Source organism: Saccopteryx bilineata, chromosome 11 (genome assembly GCF_036850765.1).
Source record: "Saccopteryx bilineata isolate mSacBil1 chromosome 11, mSacBil1_pri_phased_curated, whole genome shotgun sequence".
In the NCBI taxonomy this organism is placed as follows: Eukaryota; Metazoa; Chordata; class Mammalia; order Chiroptera; family Emballonuridae; genus Saccopteryx; species Saccopteryx bilineata.
This window is the reverse complement of record NC_089500.1, coordinates 81316980-81333293: the sequence shown is the minus strand read 5'-3', so window position 1 is coordinate 81333293 and position 16314 is coordinate 81316980. Positions and strand designations below refer to the sequence as shown.

Here is a 16314-nt window from a genome sequence, read left to right as displayed (position 1 = left end):
GGAATCTCAGATGTTTCTTCCATTTTAGGGTAGGCTTAGTTTATTATAGGCCAGGTATTGTTCTAAGCGCTTTACATTTAAAAACTCCCATAATGCTTACAATATCCTTATCTACTATTCCTGTTCCCATGTACTATATAGATTGGGAAAGTGAGGCAGAAAGAGGTTACATAAGATACCAAGCTCACCCGCTAAAATGTGGTAAACCAGATTTATGAACCCAGGTAACACGATATGAGAGTCTTCGTATCTAACCACTATGCTAGACTGTGAATGAGATTTTAGGGGGAAAAAAACAACAGAAGAAAGCAAGCAGAAATAGGTCCTTGAAGCCAGTAGAGAGTTTCTAGAAATGCAGTCTTGTAAGCCTGTTGCCTGTGAGGAACCATGGAAAATAAAAAGTGGTGTGTGTGTGTGTGTTGGGGAGAGGGGGAGTCTACAGTTACTTTTGCAGGAGCAGTCCCAATGGCTTTGTTGGCAGTGTGCTGCCTGTAGGGTGTTAAGGGTAAGTGGAAAGTGAGAACTAGAGTTAAAAATAAAAGTGCTTTCTTTCAAGTAGTTGGGCCTTGAAGGGGAGGAAACGGAAGGGCCAGTGGCAGGACAAGGACCGGGGCTGCCACTACTCCAAGCGAGTGCCTGGTGATACTTCTCGAGGAAAGGAAGGTCCTCCTGCCCAGACCCCCAAGAGCTCCAAGAAAGCTCTTGTTTTCTTCTGAGTTTATGTCAATTTTTTTATAAGAGAAAGTTTATTTAGAAAGTCACAGAGGTAGAATAAGTCAGTCGTAGAAGAAATGGGCTCAGGAAACAACTTCCAGAGGCGAAAGAAGGGCCATTGGAACTTGGGGAAAAGAGGGAGGCAAGAAAAGTACGCCTGGGGGGCGAGGGTGGGGAACAGCACTGGAGCTCCTGGGAGGAAGCTGCCTGGGAAAGGGGCGACGAAGGGAGCGGCAGAGGGAGGAGAGAGGGAGAGAGCCGGGGAGCAGCCGCCTGAGTTTGTGCCATTTATGCCAGCTCTTCAGGATCCTGACGGAGGCTTTCTCCCGATACAGAGCCTGTCATTCTCTCTCTTCCCCTTCTGACTCCCCTGAGTGGCGGATTAAGGGGTTAAGTCGAGGACAGTCACCGAGAGGCGCTGCCTAGAGAGCCGGTGACGGCGATTCCCCCGCGGTCCCGGCCCCGGCCGCAGGGTTGCTCCGTCCACAGCAGCGCCGGCTTGGATCCCGGGAGCGCGCAGAGGACGACGCGGCACAGGCGCCGCTGGCCGGAGGAAACCTGCGCAGCTGCGCCCCGGGGTGTCCCTAGGGTGTCCCTGCCGTAGACCGGCTGACAGCCACCCCACCCCCAGGAACCTTCTGCTGAAGCAGCGCCAGCGGCCGGGAGGCCCCAGTGCGGCCCGGGCCCAGGATGGCGAGGGAATCGGGGGAGAGCGCGGCCGAGGACCGGGCCGGGATCCTGGCGGTGAAGGTGGAGGACGAGGAGGTCCCGGCCCCCGAGCGCGCGCGCCAGCGCTTCCGCGGCTTCCGCTACCCCGAGGCCGGGGGCCCCCGCCGGGCGCTCAGCCGGCTGCGCGAGCTCTGCCGCCTGTGGCTGCGGCCCGAGGCGCTCAGCAAGGAGCAGATGCTGGAGCTGCTGGTGCTGGAGCAGTTCCTGAGCATCCTGCCCGCCGAGCTGCAGGCCCGGGTGCGGGAGCAGCCGCCGCAGAGCGGGGAGGAGGCCGTGGTGCTGCTGGAGGATTTGCAGAGGCCGCAGGAGGAGCGCGTGCCGCAGGTGGAGAGCAGGGTCAGTGTCTCCTGAAACCTCACGAACCTAGCGTGGGGCGTTCCTTTCCCAGCCTCTGTGTGCCGGGAACATCCCTGGCAGTAAGGTGCAGTCCCTGGACCCTTCTCGTAATATTTTTAAATATATTATATAAAGGATTACAAGAGTAGCCACAATGGTGCCGAATTGCGGTTAGCAGGGCATGAAACAAAATTGTGACAGAGTTATAGATGCACTTTTCTAAATTAATGCACTAAATAATAAAATCTAGGGACTAGGCCTACTAAGTAAGTGGTCATTTCAAAGGGTTACAAGCTTCAGTGACTTTGACAATATTTGCTTGGTTGTAACCTGTTGTAAAAACACCGCAGTTTCTATTGCAGACAAATTCCAAGATATGCTGATGACACTTGGCTTTGTTGCTTCCATTCATAATGGAAGAAAACGCTAAATATCTCTTGGAGGCTAGTAAAAGTAAGAGAAGTATTTTGTTTTCTATTTACACTGATGGAATACTTGGGAGGGAGTGTCCTCTAGTGCAGTAACAGTAAAAATTCGTTTCAAGCCACTGGTGTTCAGGCTCTTCATCCTTGAGAGATGTGGGTAATTCTGAGCAGCACTTGAGAGAGGAACTTGGAAACTGACTGAACTATTAATGCCTGGAGGGAAGGCTGCATTCCACGGGGACATACCACGGGCAGGGGCCTGCATAGGGGCCTTCACGTACTGTGACCTTATCTACTGGTCCCTCAAGCCGTACAGGCTGGAAATCATTAGTCTCATTTTTCAGATAAGAAAAGATATTAGTATTCTCTGAGAATTTAGCTCCAATTCCCAAGGAGTTTTCATAAAAGCACAAATGTATATAATAAGGAAGCACAGAGTAATGGTTAAGAGCATGAGTTCTAGAATGAGCTCCACCCCAGCACTGACATTTATTAGCTGAGTGACCTTGGGCAAGTTACATAATCTCTGTGCCTCAGTTTCCTCACATAAAAATGATAATAATAGTACTAGATCATAGAGTTGTTGTCTCCATTAAGTGAATTAATATTTGTAAAGCTCATAGAAATAGTACCTGGAAAAAAGAGAAAGTAATAGCATATAGCATGATAGAAGTGTTTGACTAATAAATAGATGAATGACTTTTAGGTCCCAGGTGGTGACCAGGGGCAACTGCTCTGTTGCAAGATGGCAGTGTTGACACCAGCTCAGAGGTCACGAAGTACGCAGTTCCAGCCAATGAAGGCTCTGCTCAAGCATGAGCCTGTGAGATCCCAGTCCTTACCAGACAGAGGTGAGGACTATTTGCTGGGCACTGTGAGTTCTACCGACTTCATCCACTTTCACTTAAGGTCACTTACAAAAGATCTGTTGACTGTGCTTTTCAAGCCCACCACAGACCTACTTTAATTTGAGACTGAGACTAAAAGGGACAAATTTAAGCAATAGTGGAAGGTTCTGGCTGAATAGCTCAGTTGGTTAGAATATTGTCCTGAAGCACAGAAGTTGCCAGCTTGATCCCCAGTCGGGGTACATACAGGAACAGACTGATGTTCCTGTCTCTCTCTTCCCTTTCTTTCTCTCTAAATATCAATAAGAAAAACATTAAAACAAACCATAGCGGAAAGCTTTCTTAACCAATTCTGGACATAGTAAATAAGACTATATTAAAACTTGTGTTTGGGGCCTTGGCCAGGTTGGCTCAGTGGATAGAGTGTCAGCCTGGGGTATGGATGTCCTGGGTTTGATTCTCAATCAGACCACACAAGGGAAGCGACCATCTGCTTCTATCCCCCTCCTGCAGCCAGTGGCTCGATTGGTCCAAGCACTGGCCCCAGGTGCTGAGGATGGCTGGGTTGGTCTGAGCACACTGGCCTCAGGCACTGAGGATAGCTTGGTTGATTTGAGCATCAGCCCCAGACTGGGGTGGTTACGTGTATCCTGGCTGGGGCACATGTGGGAGTCTGTTTCACTATCTTCCCTCCTCTCACTTAATAATAAAAACATTTTTTTAAAAAGAAAGATTTGACTACTTAACAACACAATCACCTCCATTCACGTAACATCTATGTATGGAGGCCTCTGTGTGGTAGCCGATGTAGCAGGCACCAGAGACAGAGTTAGGTTTCTCACAGCAAGGTAGCTGACATTCCAATTAGGAAGACAGCACATAAACATAAATTAATGATACAATTTTAGATATTGGTAATTGCTATGAAGAAAATAAGGCTGGATCTGTAAAGCCAGCCAGAATATCCCACATTGTAGAACTGCTGCAAATACAAGAGTATAAATTTTCCAAACCCTTAGTCTGTAACTGGAACAGGGTGAAAAATCACTCAGTAGGAAATTGCTGTATGTTCCCCATGGGCTGGGAACAGTGAGGCAGGTTCCCAACACATAAAACTAGAACATGCCTGTCAATGTCCAGTCTCCAATTCTCAACAAAAATTCTAGCCTAAACTAACATGTTTTCTGCCCCTTGCAAAGTTCATCCCTTTTAGAGAACCTGAATTTCCCCTTTACTTCTCTCAAAATGGAGCGTGTTCTGGGAGGGGCCACCCAGAAGATGCAGTGGGGGCTGCCAGGCTCACCCCAGAGTCCCAGGTGAGCTGGAGCCCCTCCCTCCCCAGCACTAGCACCTTGTCCCTGCTCTTGAGCTCCTGGTGAGATCCCTTCCCCTCCAGGTCCGACAGCCCCGCCCTGGTCCACACGGGGTTTGTTTTCTCATCTGTCCCAAGCTGGCTAACTATTGTCTGCTTTTATTTGGGTGCCCACTTAAGATGATGTTCCTGGTTTACTCCCAGCTTGGGGGGTGGGCTGTCTGTGCTTTCCCTATCTTCCTAACCCATCTGTCTGGTCAGTTCCTTCCTCAGTGAGATTTTTTATTTGTTCAATGAGAGCAATTCAGCCAATGCAAACTGAGGATCTTGTTATCCTGATGATTGATGATTTAGTTTTTTTTTCTCCAGTGTCATTAACTATGCTGTTAGTGAGGCATGTAAAGACATGGCCTCTGCTCTCTAGGAACTTAAACTTGAAGGGACAGAGAAGGCATGTTCTCTTGTATAAAGTTTACTGTTACACTGGGGACAATCTTTACTTAAACTGGGTTTTCACTTCTTACCCAGTCTTTCCTTTCCTACTTCACCTCAGACGTAGATTTCATTGTATTTGAAAAGGTCTTAATGTGAGCCCCAGCCCTGTAACTTTTGAAAGGTTTGGATACGGTGTCACTGCTTTCAGGGCACTTGCCCTCGTTTCCCGAACCTTTTCACCCTCTGGACTGTTTAGGGTTAAGTGAAAGTACTTTTCCTAATGTGTGTAGTATTTCCTCCCTCCCGTCGTTCTTTTGTTCACAAACAGGTGATGAGAGCGAGGGTGAAGTCGGTGAAAGCATGCCTGTCTGCTCTTTTTCATGGGCCCCTCTAGGGGGTGTGCGTTCTCTGCATGAGCCCAGCTCTGACACGGATCTTGGGCAGGGAGGTAGGTGTGATTGCCTATTGTTGCAGGGGTTGCTGAAAGTGGAAGAAGTGGCTCTGACCATCTCCTCTGGATGGACAGAGCTGGAGTCGCCTGTGGTGAACGTGTGCGGAGGTGAGAGTCAGGACAGCTGTGGTGCTCTGACCTCCCCAGGTAGGATGGATGGGCACCAACCGCTCATAAGGTTTTCTGGCTTCCTCCGTGTATTAGAACCTGCTGGGCTGTTAGAAGCCACGGAGTCCTACCCATTATGTTTGGATTCAGATCATGGGTTCTGAACCCTGTGACTGATTGGTTCCTTAACCCTTCTTGCCTAGCATTCTAGTTAGGTTACGTGGAATGAGACAGGACAGGTATGGCTCAAAGCAGATGCTCAGTCAGTGTGGATTCCCTCCCTGTAGCTAGCCCTGACGGGGAGGAGAGCTATAAGGGGCGGGGTCTCCTCATGAAATGGATTATGGGACCAGTGTATGACAGCTAGAAGTGACTTAGACACTGATGATGACAAGGCCAGACTGCAGAGGTGAGGGTGCAGGGGCTCACAGACGCCCTGGCTTGTCTGTGTCCACATAGCTCATCGGTGGTACAGTGGGGGCTTCAACTCAGATACCCCACACCGAAGCCAGTCCTATGCATGCACCCTGCCTCTGCCCAGGATAAGCGCAGAGGTAACGATGCTTTTCTGAGCTCCGTGTATCTCTGATTCCTACAGAATGCTCAGAAGTCCTTTCACCTGCTTTTCTGCTCAGCATTTTGTTATCCATTCCTAGGTGCATAGCCCTGCCTGACGATCCCTAGAACCTAGAGCCTCTGCACACCTCCCCACGCAATCCTCACCCCTTCCCCCCATTCTCAGTGGTACCCTTCTCCTGAAGGACCCTTCCCGTTCCCGGGTCTCCTCTCTCCCAGCACTCTCATTCTCCCTGTCCTTCCATCCTGATTCCTGTACACAAACATTCTTCCATGGCACAGACAGATCTCTGTCGTTCTCGCCTCCCTGGGGCTCAGCAGAGCGCTTTCCTCCCTGGCAGGCTGTGACTGACGGTTGCTGGCCCTTTGTTGCTTCAGGTGGTGAAATACAGACGACGATCAGAGACTTGCCTCTAGCTGACGAGCATCGGGAACAGGAGCCTGGGCAGATACCATGCCACCTGGGTGAAGCCATTGCCCAGATACCTACATGTGCAGGGACCAGTGAACAGCAGGGCGGGTCACAAAGAGAGCAGATAAACGCCATTGGAAAGAGGCGACATGTGTGTCATGAATGTGGAAAGAGCTTTGCTCAGAGTTCAGGCCTGACTAAGCACAGGAGAATCCATACTGGGGAGAAGCCGTATGAGTGTGAAGACTGCGGCAAGTCCTTCATCGGGAGCTCGGCCCTGGTCATTCACCAGAGAGTCCACACTGGTGAGAAACCCTATGCCTGCGAAGAATGTGGTAAGGTCTTCAGTCACAGCTCCAACCTTATCAAGCACCAGAGAACACACACCGGGGAAAAGCCCTACGAGTGTGAGGACTGTGGGAAGACCTTTACCCAGAGCTGCAGCCTCCTTGAACATCACAGAATCCACACAGGGGAGAAGCCATACCAGTGCAGCGTGTGCAGTAAAGCCTTTAGACGGAATTCACATCTCCTGAGACATCAGAAGGTCCACAGTGACAGAAAGGCTCAGGACCCTGAGCGTGGAGAGACCTGGGAGAGTCACAGGAAGATGGAGAGTCTGCAGGAAGAGGTTGAGGCCCCCGTGTCTCACAAATGTAACAGATGTGAGAGAAGTTTCAGTAGGTACAGAAGCCTTTTTGAACATCAAAAAATCCACACCGGTGAGAAACCCCATGAGTGTGATGCATGTGGAAAAGGCTTCACCCGAACTTCATACCTTGTTCAACATCAGAGAAGCCACGTTGTGAAAAAAATTCTGTCCCGGTGACCCATGTCCTAGGGACCAAAGTTAGTACTCCTTTCTCGTTAAACTGAAGTTGCCCTTGAGCCCTCCCTGACCTCAGCAATAGGGGGCTAGGGCTTTATTTACCACACGTCATCAGGTGTGTTCGAAAACTGAGCCTGGCTGAGATGAATCATCTTCCACATTCTAGTGACGGGAAAAAGCTTGTCTGAAAGGAGGCTCTGGGTTGTTGTCTGGAAAAGGTAGGACCTGGGATGTTTGATCTCGCCTACTGGACTTCAGGAATTTTGAGTGGCTCATGCCTCTCTACGACGTTCCTGGGTTGGTGACTGCGATTGTGGGGGCTGATACTCTGACTACCCATTCTGCCCATATTGAGTCTTTCACTAATGTGTTGGGTCAATAATATCTCATGCTCCCATGGTGCCTTGCACATAGGTACATGTGCAATGACCTTCATCTTTTTGGAAATCTGATGTCTAGAATTCTAAAAAACTTTAAACTAAGACCATCTGTGTTTGTGTTTAATTCTCTGAGGTTCTAAATTGAGAGATCAATCCTGTGTATTTATTGCCAAGTTCACAGGCTTGTCAGAGCTGGGGTGGAGGACCCATACTTCTTCACCAGCGTATTCTTCACTTCCAGTATGAATGCCTTAAACAGCTTCTTTGTCATTAAAACACTGTGAGGTCACTCCATCCACACAACTCCATTCTGTAGTCAATATCAGTTACATTAGTTCACATTAATTTTGCTACACTTTGGTGGGAACTGTTCACATTCAGGTAAATAAAAATCACTTTATCAAGTCAGAACTAGATGACTATGAATTTGACATAAATTCAATGATGCTTAACAGCTTGTTTCTCAGCTTTTATGTATCTTGGGCATAACCAAGTATCAAGACATAATCTGCATCCCTCCCTCCCAATTTAGAGCCAACAGTGCATCGAGGCTTATGCCAAGCTGATTCTAAACTTCCTCTAGATCAGAGGATTCACACTGAATATTTACAACCAGTATTATTCTCATTTTTAAAACTGTCCTATGATTGGGGATAGGAAGATGGGATCGGAGGCAGCCAATGAGGACAGAACCTGAGTGTGGGCAGCAGAGGAGCACTTTGAGAATCCTGATTATCTGACCAAAAAGATTACACAACATCCAAAGAATCAAGATGTGAAGTCAACATTACGCTGTGAGTTACTCACAGTAAGAAACCAGTGATCCAAATCACCTTCTGTGAGTTCTTCAAAGGCTGATACCTTCTTCCTAGGTGCCTGAGGGCCTATCACCTGCTGCCGGCTGTACCAGGCTGTGCCAAGAATGGATTCAGCTTCTGATGAAACTCTGACCATATTCTGTCCAGTTACCTTCCTGGATTCCTGCTCTAAAGGAGCACAGGCTGACCAGGGACTGTGCAAACCAAATGTCTCTCCCTCCACCAGTACTACAAAATCTTTGTTTCACTGTCCCTCACTGCAGTCCAACTTAAACCTTTAGCTCTCACAATGCTACAGACTTTCTCCAATTAATAATTCCTAGCCTTTTAAAGTTACCTTTTAAATTAACTTTATTTTTGTTACCTCCACAAATTAGTTATTTCCTTTTCTCACCTTATTTTTAATTATCCTAAATATTTGCTAATGGCCTTGATTTTAAGCACTGTTCATTTTTCTTTAGTGTTTATTATATTATGTGCAGGGATATATGTGAAAGCCTTTTACAAACCAGAAAGGATTAAACACATATAATTGAGATTAACAAAGAATCAGTGTGCCCTTTTCTGCTCCTTCTGAGCACAAAACACTTCTCTGTAGAGAAGGGGACTATTGTAGTCAAAACATTTTATTTATTGACTTTTTTTTTTTTTTGCATTTTTCTGAAGCTGGAAACAGGGAGAGACAGACAGACTCCCGCATGCGCCCGACCGGGATCCACCCGGCATGCCCACCATGGGGCGACGCTCTGCCCACCAGGGGGCGATGCTCTGCCCATCCTGGTCGTGGCCATGTTGCGACCAGAGCCACTCTAGCGCCTGGGGCAGAGGCCAAGGAGCCATCCCCAGCGCCCGGGCCATCTTTGCTCCAATGGAGCCTTGGCTGCGGGAGGGGAAGAGAGAGACAGAGAGGAAGGCGCGGCGGAGGGGTGGAGAAGCAAATGGGCGCTTCTCCTGTGTGCCCTGGCCGGGAATCGAACCCAGGTCCTCCGCATGCTAGGCCGACGCTCTACCGCTGAGCCAACCGGCCAGGGCCTATTTATTGACTTTAGAGAGAGAAGAAAGGAGAGAAACACCAATTTGTTGTTCCACTTATTTATGCATTCACTCATTGATTCTTGCACGTGCCCTGACCAGGGATCAAACCTGCAACCTTGGAGTATCTGGATGATGCTCTAAACAACTGAGCTACACAGCCAGGGCTGTAGAAAAATACTTTCGAGTACCAGCTTTCCAAATAATGAACACTACACATACACACACACACACACACACACACACACACACAGCCTAGGCTTTTAGTAAGATGAAGTTGCTAAGACTTGCAGGTGAGGCAGTACCAGGATCAAGGACTTGAGTTGTAAACAAGCCTGCGGAAGTTCAGAGGGATAGGTCGCTTCCAGCTGAGCTGTTATTATTCTATGGACAAGTGTGGTGACATATTAGCAGAAAAGACTAAAGAAGTTTGCCAAATTTTGTAAATGAGGTGCATTTGAAGAGGTAGATACAGTGTAAAGGCCTTCAATGCCAGAGCAAGATGTTTAATTCATTAAGCACCCTGACATTTTTATAATAGTATCTATGAAAATGTCAGCATTGTGTAATTTCAAATAAAAAATTAATTTGCTTCTAGTCTTTCAGACATGCCACTTGTGTGTAAAACAAAGGTGGTTTATTAAAAACTGAATTATAAAGTGGGTTAAACTCTAACCTATTTAAAAGGAAGGCAAATTTTTTTCAGATGAAATTAGACCCAATAAAACAAGCTACTTGGTTGAGATACAAGCAGTATATAAAGTGGAATGAAATGCCACTTCTTATGCTTTTTAAAAATTGTTCTTAGGGACTGAGTGGAAAAAAATAGCAGGAGTGACAACTTAACTCACAGGGTTGTGAGGATCTGCTTGTATAATAAGTGACATGTAAATGTGGAGATTATTCTGTTAGCCAAACCCTCCAAATATAGGAATGACGATTGTTTAATAATAGACTACCTTTCAAAAGTGTACTGTATCTGACAGTGTTGATCTTATATTGTAATGATAACCCAAATTGTGTGTGCTTCCTTCTCGATTATTCATAGAGAACTTTATCCATTGAGTAAACTCAATTTACCTACTTGTCTCTAAACACCTTTTTAGTCTTTCGTTTTTATCCTTCATAGCCAAATTTGAGTCTGAAGAATATAAACCTGGAAACTTTTTCAGTCAGCTTTGTGAATATATATACTGCTTGCAAAAATTAGGGGATATTTCAAAATGAGTATGAAGCAATAAAATATCCCCTCAATTTTGTGAGCAGTGTAGTATCTATTTTGTACATTTCAAATGGAGTTGCTACTACAGATGTGGGATTCCAAACTATCAGTGCTATTTGGATTCCTCATTTGCATAAAAATGGACCAATTAGTGACAAGCATGGGCACTTTAAATAAGCGGGCCTCCCCTTTGTCTCAGTGGAATGCACGTTTGGTTTCTACCAGTGGCTCCGTTTCCCTGGTTTACAAAACGTTCACCTGAGTCATCTCCTTTTTCTGCACCTGAGATTGGGGACTCCTGGTGGCATTGGATTGGTGGTGATGACCTTTTGCTGACGCAGTGAAATGGAAAGCATTTTTGCAGTTGCTGTCAAAAACTGTAAGTGCATACTTATTTCCTTTAATCCAGCTATTACATGTCCACACAGCCAGCGATTAGATGGGCAGGTCTCACTCAGCCCATTGGTCCAACCAAGTACGATCCCAGGAATTCCTTTATAAGGTTCAGCTCAGCTGGCAGGAACACCGTGCAGCAGGCTGCAGCTCTGTCTGGGGTTTTCCCCTGAAATGTATGTAGTGTGCGTGCTAGGCCTCTGCAACTGATGACTGCCAGACTATGGTTATGAATTAGGGCCCAATTAACCACAGGAGTCCTCCTTCTCAGGTACACTCCTTCTGGGCTCAACAGTTGTAAATCAAATAGTGAATACTGACTGCATGCTCAGTCTCTCAGACACTAAGCTTTATCTGAATTACATTTTTAAATCCTCTCAGAAACCTTATTAGTTACATTATAATCCATCTTTTGCAAGTGATAAAACCTGAGCTTAGAAAGGTTAATAACCTGCTGAAGTTTATACATCCAACATTCAAATGCAGCATTCAGAAAGGAGTGGGATGAAGGTGTCTGAGGGAAGCAGTGAGGTGTAACAGGTGTGCAGAGCACATGCAGGTCTCAGGGAACGCCAAAGACCCATTTATTATAAAAGATCAGCAGAGCTCTCCGTGATCTTTAGGAAGTAAACACAGATACAGACCGTTCAGGCCTGTTGGCTACAGCAGCACAATTTATAACATTGTTAGGAAGGTTTGGAGCCATATTAAAGAGACTAAATAAGAGGGGTGGACCAATAACCAGGAAGGGGTAAAGAAAGCAAAGGGAAAGCAGCAGCTTCAGAAACCTCTTAGGACGTGCCTGCACCACACAGGTCAGCATTTGTTCCAAAACCTATTTCATGGAGGCAGGAAGAAAAGTGTTTCCTAGTCTTCATCTGCCCCACAGGACTTGGCCAGCGATCTGGAAAACTTGCGTATAGCAAAGATTTCACCAGCTCAAGCACACTGTGAGCCTTCTGATAGGGGACACGGTTCCTGTCGATTCAAGGTTTTCACCACATTCACTGCGTTGGTGAGGCTGCTGCTGTGGCTTCTCTGGTTATCGCGAGAAAGGAGCGCCGGCTGTAGCTCTTACAGAACTGGCTGCACCGAGAGGGCTTCCTTCCCCTGTGGTTTCTCCGGTACTGGATGAGACCAGCACTCTGACTGTAATGCTTACCACACTCCTCAGAGGTAATGCTTCTGTAAGTTTCAGATCCCTCGGTAATTAAAAGGACCAGAACTCGGACTTGAAGGTCTTTCCACACTCACTACATTCATAGGGTTTTTATCCAGTGTGAATACTTTGATGTCGAATGAGATCTGAGCTCTAAGCAAAGCTCTTCCCACAGTCAACTGATAACCATAACCGATAACTGATAATTTGGAAAATAGGGCTGCAAGAGAGACATGGGGCTAGAAGTTGTGCCTATTGCCCCAGGGCTGCAGTAGCAGCTGATGTTATGATATCTTAGCAACAAGGATGCTTTGTCTCCTCTGAGACTGTGACACCATAGACCCTTCACCTCCCCAAAGAAAGGGGCTCCTCCAGCCCACCCATCTTTCTAGTTCAGACCAAAGTTTGGAGAACCTGGTAGACTGCTGCCACTCTCCTGTGCCCTGGGAACAAACCGAATTCTGTATGCAATCTTAATACAGCTTTTGCTCCAAACTAAAATTACAAGTTATCCCTTTTCTGCCTTTTTCTATTTTATATACAAATTCTTTTATGTCACAACAGGGACAAGTCAAATGGACAGTATGCACCCTTACTATGATAAGAACGACACTTCACATCTATGGTCCACCTCCCCAAAATCTCTAATCTCAGTATAATAATCAGAAAAACATTAGTCAAAACCCAAGTGAGTGACCTTCTATAAGAAACCTAACAAAGATGCCTCAAAATTGTTAAGGTCATCAAAAACAAGGAGAAGATTGAGAAACTGACACAGCCAAGAGAATTCTACGGAGATAAATTAAATATGATATCCCAGATGGGATAAAAAAAGGATGTTAGGTAAACACTAATGAAATATTAATCAAGTATGGACTTTTAACAGTCAATAATTACTTAATAGTTGTGATACATGTACAATACTAATGGAATAAACTAATATAGGGGAAATTGGGTGTGGGGTATATAGGAACTCCCTGTACTACTGTCCCAATTTTTCTGTAAATCTAAGGTGCCCAGCGTTCAGAAACTATTCAAAAGTTTTACTTAAAATTTTGTCTAAGTTTTTGACTAGGTAGTATACAATTAAGAAGTCAAAATACTCTAAAAGACATATATAAATGTATTGTTTCTACCCTGATCCCCTTTCAATTTACCACCTGCACAGTAATCACTTTTGTTAGTTTCCTGTGTCTTTCAGCTTATTTATAGAACATGAATTTTTTAAGAGAGAGAAAGGAAGAAAAGAAAAAAAAAAGGAAAGACAAAAGAAGAGTGACAAATAGATGAGAAGCATCAACTCTGAGTTGGAGCACTTTCCTCGTTCACCAATTGCTTCTCAGACATGCCTTGAGGAGAGGATGCTAGCCCAGCCAGTGACCCCCCGTGACTCCTTGCTCAAGCCAGCTCACACTGAAGCTGGTGAGCCTGCGCTCAAGCCAGCAACCCCGGGGTTTCAAACATGGGTCCTCAGCTTCCCAAGTCGACAGTTCTATCCACTGTGCCATCACTAGTCTGGCACAACATAAATTTTTTATGCTTCAGATTTCTTGTTCGTTAGGTGGTGAGGAACGTTCCCCACAAATCAGCGTGGGTTTGTCACATTAATACTGCAGCCTTCATGACTTAGGAGCTGAATCAGTTATAAGTACTCTGTTTCATCACGCCTCTGAAAAAGGCTCCCGTGCAGGGTCACATGCCCGAAGTCAAGAAACATGGTTACCATGGAAACGTATGGGCAAGCTACCCTGTCCTTATTAGCCAATTGGGGAGAACCCCACATCACGGTCGAACCCCTCCGGTCTGTGGCTTGCTCACGCGGGAATGACCCGTCCCTGTCCCTTGCTTCAGCGTGTCATCCCTTCCCTAACACTGCCCCCTCACAGCCACGAGCAGCTGCTCCTGGCTTCAGGCCATCACAAAAGATAAACATAACTTTTTCTGAGTAAACTGTTTTAACGCTGGGTTATCAGATAACCTTCGAGTTAACATTTTTAACTTCAAAGAAAGCTATCGATCAAGAAGAAAGGGGGACATTTGCTCTCACTTATTCATTTATTTTTAGAAAGAGAGAGAAGCAGAGGAGGAGCAGAAAGCACCAACTCCCGTCTGTGCCTTGACCCGCAAGCGACCTCCGCGGTGCAGGTCGAGGCTTTACCCGCTGCGGCGCCGCAGGTCAGGCTGCTCTCATTTTTCAAACAGAAAGGTCGGCAGGGTGGCAAAAACGCCAGACACACACCAAAAGCCGCTTTCGTGAGCAACGTGCTCAGCTACGCTCACTTCTTCCAGAGGCACGAGAACATTTCAAGAACATCGGAAATTTCCACGTGTCCCTCGGCCGCCGACGTCACAGCACAGTGACTGCGGACCAGAGCGCGCCCGAGGGGACGGAGAAAACGGAGGTCTGTGGGAACAGCAGGGGAGGGGCGGGCCGAGCGGACCTGCACACAGTCCCCTCCTCTCCCAAGCGCCGGCCCCACGGCCACTAAAACCCGCGAAGCCACGACCGACTCACCTGCTTCTGGGCGGCCTGAGGAACGGACAGACCACCGAGACCCGCAGTGGCCTGGAGGGGCGGCTTCCGGAGAACCTGGCCCTGGGCACCTGGAGGGCCGCTCTAGGATCCTGGAGGTTCCCTCTCGCTGGGAAAAGTCTCAGGAACCCTGGATTCCATTTCCACGTACACCAACCTAATGGGTGACCCTGTCCAAGCAACATGACCTCTTTGTATGTCTCTTTACAGAATAATGGATTGGAAAATCATCTCAAACTTATTTCATAGACCATACGAATAAACAATAGAGCAATGCAGTTACTTCTTTGGTGTTATTGCACATTTACACTAATTTTCTAACCCTAAGGTTGACCCTCTTTAAACTTAAAGTACCATTGAGTTACAAAGGAGGCTAGTTTTTAAAAGGTCTTTTAAACTAATTTCGGAAATTATATTTTCCCCTGCAAATTTGCCTAAGTAGGATTAAATCAAGTCAAAAATCTCTGTAAGAGGAAATGCATTTTACTTGGTAAATCTTTGGGGAGCTGGTAATTATTACTGTCTGTAGCTGTCAAAGGGACTGCTGGGTGTCATGTGTCATCCCCAAAGCTGAATCTTTGGAAAGTTACCAGTCCCCAGCTATTGATAGAAAGATGGATGGCCCCCAGTGTTTCACCTTTTGTTCTCTGTAAGGAACCCCGATGCAGAAGCTAGAATTAGACTTGTCCTCCTGTAACAGCTCCCACTTGCTGTAAGGGTGGAAGCAGGTCTGAGGTTGAAAGCAATCTCAGAACACCAACAATTTAAAGTTTCTTATCACCCTGGCATGTACATTTCTATGGACGCCAAACATTACGGCTTTTTCCTTTTATAATCATACAAACTACAAAATATATACTTAGGATTTTTGTAAACCCTGGCATTGCTAATATTTTGAATTGCTATATTAGTGTTTTTCTATATACCTTAAGTATACTTAGACCAGAGTTTCTCAATAGTGTAACTTTGTTGTCATGGCCTGCACATGCAAGATGTATAGCAGCACCCCTAGACTCTATCCACTAGATGCTAGCCACATTCCAGCCATCCACTGACAAGTCTTCAGAACAGCAATTTTCAACTGGTGTACCACAAGAATTTTCAAAACGTTCAATACCTGATTTTTTATTCAGGGGCACTGACCTCTTTTCCCTTAGACTGTCAAAATAGAAAATGACAACTGCCAATTCAACAATAGCTGTCCAGTGTGAATGAACCAGAATTATACCGGTTTGTATATATTTTTTTGATTGGCAAAATATGTACTTTTTGGTGTGCTGCAGAATTTTAGTAATTCATTTACTTGTGCCATGAGATGAAAAAGGCTGAAAATCACTGCTCCATACAATGTCAAATTCCATCAGCTAAGAACCATTCTGATTTCAGAGAAAAAAGCTATTCTCAAGCACTACTGCAATAACACAGCAACCTTCAGTGTTTCCTATTTTCTTTCTTAACAAAGACATATGGCCAGTTCATTTTTCAAATTTTCACACATGCCCTCCTAAAATTGGAAATTTGGACTTAGTCTTTGGTACAGGCAGTTACTGATGTACTACAGAAACAGGTCTGTGCAGAAAGTGGTAAGAAAAGATACACATC

General features: G+C 46.1%; 1 protein-coding gene across 3 annotated transcripts; it reads left to right on the top strand.

Moving 5' to 3' along the window:
• The first annotated feature begins 1270 nt into the window (after positions 1 to 1270).
• ZKSCAN4 (zinc finger with KRAB and SCAN domains 4) lies at positions 1271 to 7337 on the top strand. 3 transcript variants are annotated; one of them, XM_066247061.1, is made up of 5 exons: positions 1271 to 1767; positions 2911 to 3055; positions 4268 to 4368; positions 5274 to 5397; positions 6313 to 7337. In XM_066247061.1, the coding sequence occupies exons 1-5, from the start codon at positions 1405 to 1407 to the stop codon at positions 7173 to 7175; spliced, it is 1596 nt and encodes a 531-aa protein (XP_066103158.1). In that variant the 5' UTR covers positions 1271 to 1404; the 3' UTR covers positions 7176 to 7337. The 3 variants fall into 3 exon arrangements, with proteins under 3 accessions (XP_066103158.1, XP_066103157.1, XP_066103156.1); XM_066247060.1 differs by lacking the exons at positions 2911 to 3055; positions 4268 to 4368 and having other exon boundaries at positions 1271 to 1779; positions 5274 to 5358; XM_066247059.1 differs by lacking the exons at positions 2911 to 3055; positions 4268 to 4368 and having other exon boundaries at positions 1271 to 1779.
• The last annotated feature ends 8977 nt before the right edge of the window (positions 7338 to 16314 follow it).

What these genes read in the sequence shown, in the direction of transcription:
- ZKSCAN4 (XM_066247061.1), top strand. Translation starts at nt 1,405, where the DNA reads ATGGCGAGGGAATCGGGGGAGAGCGCGGCCGAGGACCGGGCCGGGATC. An exon ending in CCAGTCCTTACCAGACAGAG is followed by an intron (nt 3,056 to 4,267) that starts GTGAGGACTATT and finishes TCCCTTTTAGAG; the next exon opens with AACCTGAATTTCCCCTTTAC. An exon ending in TGGTGCTCTGACCTCCCCAG is followed by an intron (nt 5,398 to 6,312) that starts GTAGGATGGATG and finishes TTGTTGCTTCAG; the next exon opens with GTGGTGAAATACAGACGACG.